At 32.6% G+C, this 8400-nt stretch overlaps 2 protein-coding genes across 2 annotated transcripts; both read right to left on the bottom strand.

The window, feature by feature from the left end:
* Positions 1–388: 388 nt before the first annotated feature.
* Positions 389–1027, bottom strand: LOC143564882 (ATP-dependent DNA helicase RRM3-like). The gene has a single exon (XM_077052023.1). The coding sequence runs from the start codon at positions 1025–1027 to the stop codon at positions 389–391; it is 639 nt and encodes a 212-aa protein (XP_076908138.1).
* Positions 1028–1689: 662 nt separating this feature from the next.
* Positions 1690–2181, bottom strand: LOC143564881 (uncharacterized). Its single transcript, XM_077052022.1, has one exon. The coding sequence runs from the start codon at positions 2179–2181 to the stop codon at positions 1690–1692; it is 492 nt and encodes a 163-aa protein (XP_076908137.1).
* Positions 2182–8400: the final 6219 nt, after the last annotated feature.

The following is an 8400-nucleotide window of genomic DNA, read 5'->3' as shown; positions in this document are numbered from 1 at the left end:
CCAATTGTAAGTCCCGAATCTGGATCACTACAATATGATATCAACCAAACACGTCAAATATGTGGAATCTAGTTAACGTGGTGATTCAAGAACAATATAAATGAAGAACACTATGTAATATGGTTTCAATGCATACGATTTTATTAACAATAAATTGTCTAATACATAAACCGATTCACACAGAATCTTTTGCTCACTAGATGGTGGCTCTTACTGATTTACAGTTTCTCTCAATGTGAACAACCTAAAACCCTATACAAGATGTTCTATATATAGGGAACCAAACAAGCTGGCCCAAACAACCAAAAGCCCACCGAGAACTCAAGAGTTCTCGGTTTACATACGCAGCCCAAGCCCATATTACATACTCAAGCCAACAAACATAGAACTAAGTACAAACCACCAAATATTGACCCAACAATAACGAACTTAAAGAGGCATTTACAATCTGTAGTCTACTTCCACCAGGGACAACATGTAGTATTTGCCAAAAATCTCCTCCAAAAACTATAACCTTTCCACCAAATGGTAATTCAGATTGAAATATATCCTTTAATAATCTATCCAAAGCTTCAAATCCATGTTTATGTACCATTGGTGCTTCATCCCAAATAATGAGCGACGTTTCATGTAATGAACCTGCAAGATCACTATCTGGCTTTATGTAACAAATTGAATCCTCAATTAAATTTATTGGAATGTGAAAGCGAGAGTGTGTTGTTCTTCCTCCTGATAGTAACAGAGATGCAATTTCACTTGAAGCAACACTTAAAACAACCTTGCCTTCAAATCTTAAAGATGTAGACAACGTCTTCCAAAGAAAAGTTTTCCCGGTCCCATCGTAACCATAAACAAAAAAATACTCCTTTTTTGTACAAACCGCTGTGATGATTTCTTCATATATAAATATTTGTTCGCCGGTTAGTAAAGAAAAAAGGTCACCAAACTCTTCGTTTAACACTTGCCTGTCGTATTCCAACTCCTCACTTAGTAGAAGATTTTTTTGCTGAAGATATAGAATCGTCATCAAGAAAAGGCATGGTTGAAAACCTTTTTAGACTTGAGTTATTTCTAAGGAGAAACTTTTCAAGTTCAAACAATGTAAGGTTCTTAATTTGTTCTTCAGTTAGAAGTAAATCTGAAAGTGTTGGTCAATTTTCATACATTGGATAAATATATTATTTTTTAACAGTAACAAAAATTTATATATTTAAAAATATAATTGTTGATACATGGTCGCTTTAAAAGAAGACGTTGATTGTAGAGAATGTCATCTGATAGGTAAGTCCACGTTCTTTCCCATACAACTTCAGGTCTAGACATACTTTCTGACATTAACATTGTAGCAAATAAACTTCGTAAATAATAACCAGTGCATAAGAAACTTGCTTATGAGATTGCTTCAACGTATTCATTGTCATCGTCCAAAAGGCCATATGCATAACATGCATCTCTAAATGTAGGATATACTACATTGTTGAATGTTTTAATTTCATCAAATGTTCTTGGACCTTTTACTTTGTTTAGAAAAATTATTAAATAATACGCTTCACCAAGAGAGGGGGAAACAACATGAATTTTACCAATTGAAAATCCTCTTTTCCTTCTTTCACACTTGCGTTCATCGATCTTCCAAACAAACTTTGTAGGAAATTCAACATAACTTAGTGTGCGTGCTTCTGGGTAAGATTAATTAGATTTCATCCATTCTAAAAACATTGAAGCAGCCACTGAAGGTTTATCCAAGACATCTTCTATATCATGAGAGTCTTCATATATAACCTGTTGTTGTCCTGGTAGATGAAAAGGAAGCCCGGTGACCGAAGGCTTCCTGTAATGAATGTCATACGATAAAATTCTCCATGATGCTTTGCATGCAGATATGTATCTACAACTGTAGTAGTCTTTTATTTCATCTATCGATTCCTGACTGTCATATTGTTGATTGCTTTGTACAAAACACATAGAAGCACTATCTTGGCCTTTGTTTATATATTTAAACAAATATTTTATTGAACCGGCTTGATTGCACCACTCCACATTGATGTGAGATTGATATCTTTTTAAAAGGGTTTTGTTATACGGAACAACGCTTCTGTTATCTAATATGACATTTGACTTGTCAACAAAATGTCCATCATTGCGTCTTCTGTATACTGTATACTGGATAACCTTCACCATCTATGCTTGTAAATTCACGGAATTTTTTTGGGAAGTTTTTTGAACACTTTTTATCAACCATGCATGGACAGTTGATATTTTCAATGCCACAAGGACCATGAATCATAAACTCCTTCATAAGATAATATAATTATGGATCTTCATTTTTATCTGCTATTTCAGTAGAAATGAATGGATCAACATGATCGACTGTTGGAAGCTTGTGATTGTAACAACTTGGATTTTCTAAACTAATATAACCCGGCCCGCTCTTATGTTCGGAAATTTTTATCCAATAAAATATCGCGTTTAATGAGTCATTAGTATTATTTTAATATTATTGTTCTAATATTTATTTAAAACTATTAGATGTATATACAATTCTAAACTTTAATCACTTATTTTATCCACTTAAATTTGAAGGACTAATCTACAAAATATTTAAAAGATTATATTATAATATCTTTTATCTTTAACCCAAACCCGTTAACCCGCATCCATATTCAATCCATATACCCGTTTTGTTAACTTGGTCCTTAATTCTCGTTGCTATCTTAGTAATTGAATCGTGCCTTTGATTTCCCTTGCCTAAACAAGCTCACCGAAAAATGGATTAAAGGTTTTAGTATTACATAATTAAAAAGGGTTTTAATTTAATTAATCACGTTAATTTACGTATTAAAAACATAGGTTAAGTATTTTCTAAATGTCATATTTTATATGAATATTACAATTTATTATTTAAGATATATTATTTACGATGATAATTTAATAAGAAATCTTTATTAATAATAACAATATATATATATATACTAATTTTTATACCCCGTATTACGGGGGTTGTTTTATATTGTTTGTTCTAATATTTATTTATTTTTTGAATTTATATTTTTTATTGTATAAAGTTAATAATATACTTATGGTTTGATGATAAATTGTTTCACAAATATATGAGATGTTATAACCCGGTTTAAAAGCTGTATGGTTTAGATGAGACCCAAGACCCGTTTATTTTTTTTTACTATAAAATTGGTTTTTTTAATTATAAATAATATTTATGAAAGTTAATAATATACTTATGGTTTGATGAGACCAAGACCCGTTTATTTTTTACTATAAGATTGATTTTTTTAATTTAAATTACACACACACACACACACACACACACATATATATATATATATATATATATATATTTTAAAATAGGATATTAATTTTTAGTATATCCTATTTTATAGGATTTTTACATCAATAATTTGGTAAGAATAATTTTTTATTTAATAAGATGTTATAATCCGTTTATGGAGTATCTGGGTTTGGTAAGACCCATACCCATGAATTCGGGTCAAATGTATGAGAAGCCTCCATTTAAAAATCAAGCAAATCTGGTGACTCCAAAAAAAGGGGGGAGCGACCACATCGCGACACGTAGGATTTTTATGTTTTCGTTTATATATATTATAGATATGATATTAAATGTTTTTTTTAGATATTTAAAAATAAATCTCTTAATGTAAAATATATAAATATTTGGTTAAGTGTTTTTATGTATTTTAAATAATTAAAATCAAATTATTTAGAATAAACCTTTGTTAAATAAAAGTGATAATTAAACTGATAATAAATCTATGTAATATTTAGCTTTCGCAAGAACACTCAACCATCAATTTCCGAACTATTAAATTTTAGCTTCGTAATCAATCCATATTTATTTTTCCGCAATTATTGTTACTTAGGACTTCGCGTTGGTATCAATCCTGAAGAGCTTCGTTTACCGTTTTCTTACATATTCATTATCTATTGCTTAATCATTGCTAAGGTGAGTACCACATTCCCCTATTTTACTGCTTTCAATGTTTTGGGGACATATGCGTAAATATACTTTTCAAATATACTTATACTCAAAACTGCAACTATTGTCTTATGTGTTAACAACTTATACCTTACTTGCTTATATGCTTATTTGCCTTGTATGCTTCCGCATTCGGAGAGGTTCAACATAATCTCAGTCTAGTATGATCATACGCCAGTCGTTAGCCTTTGTGCTTCTCGACATCTCAGTTGTACTTGCTCATTTGGTTAATTTGTTATTCTCATATGACTTGTTGCAGCTACGTATTTTGTTATATATACTATATGTACAACTAAACTGGTGTGTTGCTCACTCAACCTTGTGTTGACAAAACTATTTTATTTTCAACGCATATGCAGGTTATCGTGTGACGTGATTATCAAGATTGTTTGAAGCAACTTAGGATGCATGTTAGAGAAAAGATACAAGAACTTAATTTTGGATGTTTAATATAATTGTTTATTTAAAAATTTGATGTACATGAATATTTTTTTGAAATTATTAAATAGATATTAAAACTTTTAATGTTGCATGATAGTAACCTTTGAAAAGCTGTGAGCAATCAGTTCGCCCCGGCATTTTCGTCGTAGGTTGGGGTGTGACAGACTGGTATCAGAGCCGAAGGTTTAAGATAGGTCGTTAGAAATTGTCTTAGACACATGTTTAGGAACCATATACGTGCCTATCTGTTTACCTTTATGTGTTCAAATTAAATTGTTTACAGCTTTCTTAGATTATTTATTATCTATTGTATTGTTATGCACACACACACAAACTCCGAGGCTATGCCTCAACATTTAAAGAAAACTTTTCGAAATTAGATTGCTTTTATTTACGGGAAATTCCTTAAGAATTCCCACCTGTTGTTTACACTCGTAAACCTTAAGGCTAGGTTATGTGGAATGTCCCTATATTAAATGAAAGGGGAAGAAAAACTGTGAGTTGGGCACTGGCAAAACGGTTCCAAGAACCAAAGGTAAGACGCTATTCCTTACCTGGGTGATAACCTGACCACAGTACTCAACCCTATGGACCCGAGCGAGACCCATAAATGTCATATGACCGACACCTTAGGTTAATTTTAACCAAATTCACGGATTCGTGGCTAAACTCGGTTTTCCCGATTATTGTGTTCCGTTATTTAAATGGTTAGTTGGGTGAAAAATCCATGGAACCCATGGGCACTCCTACTATTCATTTCTTAACTTGTTTTCGCATTTTTGTTGGAGTAATCAAACGTGGTGGTTCACAAGATACTCTGACTACTCATTATTTCGATAGTTCGTTTTTTAGTTTGGTCGGTTAAAACGCCGTGTAACGCTCATTGGGCCGACAAACTTCATTGCATTGTTAATTCGTTAATTAGTTAGGACAATCAAATTGCCATGTAACGCTCATGGGCTGTCCAACTCAGTTGTTTTTCGTTAGTTTGTTGAGCCATTCAAATTGCCATGGGAAGCTCATGGGATGCCAACATCCATAATTTATATTTCGTTAGTTTATTGTAAACTTAATCAAATAATAATCTAAATTTTATACTAACTTAACTCCTCATGTAGTCATCACACATTAATCTTATTGTGTAACATCCCAAAATTTCGAATAATAATAATAATAATAATAATAATAATAATAATAATAATAATAATAATAATAATAATAATAATAATAATAATGAATATTGACTCGTTATGACGGAAAAGTTTACTTGATTTAATAAATAAATAGTAAAATGGTAAAAGTGGGAAGATAAGTAGACTAATTAAATAGAATTAATCGTGGACCAAAAAGGAAAGATGGGCCATAGGTCCATGGGCTTAAAGGAGTATAAATACCCCTTAAACCCTTAATCTTTTCATTTCCATCCATTCTACACTCTTGCCTACACCATAAAACACACACATAAGCCTAAAATACCTCCATAGCTGTCAGCCACCATCCGAACCCAAAACAAGCACCATAGCATAGGATCTTCGATCATACAAGTGATCTAACAAGTCCAAGATCACGTCTCAAGCTATCCGTGACCTTAAAAACGTCTAAAGGTATGTTCTTTACGTTTAAAGGTTACATTTTTGTGGACGGTTTGCCATGAAACTCAAACCTAGAGTAGATCGGGTCTAGATAAATCATAAAGTTGCAAACTTGATGATTAAATTGGACTTAACAAACTTATGGTTAAATACGGCTCATGAGGGGAAACCCTAGATCTAGTAAAGAACGTTCTATGGTTAAAGGTTTAGGCTTTATGCCTTAAAAAAGGATAGATCGTGATAAGGAAATGATAATAGGTGCTTAACGGTTATAGAAAATAGAAAAGTTGGTTAAAAGTTATAATATGGACCGATTAACAGTTGCCTGAACCTAGAAACGAGAAGAAAAGATAGAAAGATTTGATCTGGGGGTTCTCGGTCAAAAAAACCTGAGTTCTCGGTCAACAGTCAGTCAACAAGAGATCTCAGTCCACGAGGGTTCTCGGCCAACAAGAATTCTCGGTGACCTGATGTGACAATCGTCAATTTCAGGTTAACTCTGTTAACTCCGTTAACTCAACTCCGTCAATTCAAACTTAAAGATCACTGAATCTATAACGCACACCTCATTACATTTAAACTAGGGTTTAAATGACGCTTAACACTTACTACATGTGTAGTCTTTCGGGAATTGCACCGAAACGCAAACGAGTTGACGCAAACGATTGGTGAATAAACGAAAAACGTCAAAACAATAATTATGTGATAATTATGTGTTAGACTTATGTGTTATGTGATAACATTGTTATAAACGTTAACTCAATGTGCTAGAACTAGTTAATTAAGCTAGAAAAGTAACATTTGGAAGTTGAGGGACTAAAGTGTAACATGTTATTATTATTAATAACAATAAACCCTAACTCTCTCTTCTCCCTTTCACTCTACCCGACGGCAGCCCTCCCCCTCCCCTCTCTCGCGATTGGCAGCCTCACACACACACATATACACAAGATCTTTCAAGTTTGATCGAAGATTAAGGTGCTAGGAAGGTATAAACAACTATCCTATGCATTCTTCTTGCTTAATTTCGATTTTTAATGGGTTAATTGTGAACCCTAGGTTCCGAAAATTTTCATATATGGTGCTCATATGATTTGTTTGATTAGATGATGTATTGATTGTGATTTGATAACTAGAATTGATGTTATCACATGTTAATTGTTTGTGTCTTTGATTTGAGTTCAAGCAAAAACCCTAATCATGTATGTAATGTGTAATTGATGTGCATGGATAGTGATTATGGAGTCTAGAGTGTTATATGAACGGATTATAGTCTATAGATGGTTAATATGTTGAGTTTTGTTGCAAACAGTTTCTGGACAGATTGTGCTGTTGATGTTCAATTGACTGTAACGGGGTGTAAATGTGAAAATTGGTTGAGATTATTGATACTACAGTAAACTAGGTTGAGTCTAGTTTCTAAAGAATATAAATTTGCAATTTTTGAACGTGTAAAAGTTAACTTTTATGATTTTACAAAAACGTTGTGCAAAGCTGAGTTGTTAGACCTGCTGTTAGGTTGTTTTGTAAATATTATATCTCATGAACTACAAGGCCAAATGGGTTGGTTCTACTTCTAGAAGTTAACTTGTTGAATTAAGAACCAAACCCAATTGGTCTTGCATTTGTTGGATTTTTCATTTAACGATAATTTCAAATAAAATTCTGTTGCGCATGAATTTGACTGTTATGAGCTTGCTGTAATGTTTTGATCATTATGAGAAATCTATGTGGAATAAAAATAAAATAAAATATGTTCTGGAAAACTAACACATGCATGCTTTTGTGATGATTTTTGGTAAATTAATTGAGATGCTATGATTGGTGGAATAGTACAATCTTTCAAGTAGAATTTCTGTCTCGGTGAAACTAGCTGCTGAATTTTGTGAAAATGCATGAAACATGATAATTGCTAGTTAATTGTTATGATTTGACCAAATTGCCCCTGTGGGGAATACTTGCTAAATAGTTGTCGCGTTTTGACCAAATTTCCCTTGCGGGGAATAATTGCTAGTTAATTGTGTGACCAAATTGCCCTTACGGGGAGTAATTGCTAGTGATGTACATTATGAATACATGACACGTAAATAATTGCTCACACATGTAACGTATCACAAATACACTTGTTAAAGTCACACACGATTCACAAACGAAACACGAAACATGTTGTGTGCATAGGTATTATGTGCCGAGTCTAGAGACTCGATAATAGTTCCGACACTTAGAAAATCTCATTGTTGTTTTAGAACGCTAGAGAGAGTTTTTCTGTGACGCGCATCTTGGTGAATTATTTTGGGAATACTTCGCAAACAGTGAGTTCACTTACCCCTTTTAAACTGTTTTCAAACGCTTTTC

The sequence above is a fragment of the Bidens hawaiensis genome, unplaced genomic scaffold, assembly GCF_021521415.1.
Source record: "Bidens hawaiensis isolate Kalapana, Puna unplaced genomic scaffold, B.hawaiensis_p1.1 tig00022169_1, whole genome shotgun sequence".
NCBI classification, from domain to species: domain Eukaryota; kingdom Viridiplantae; phylum Streptophyta; class Magnoliopsida; order Asterales; family Asteraceae; genus Bidens; species Bidens hawaiensis.
The sequence above is the reverse complement of the archived record's forward strand: the minus strand, read 5'-3'. Positions and strand labels throughout refer to the sequence as shown.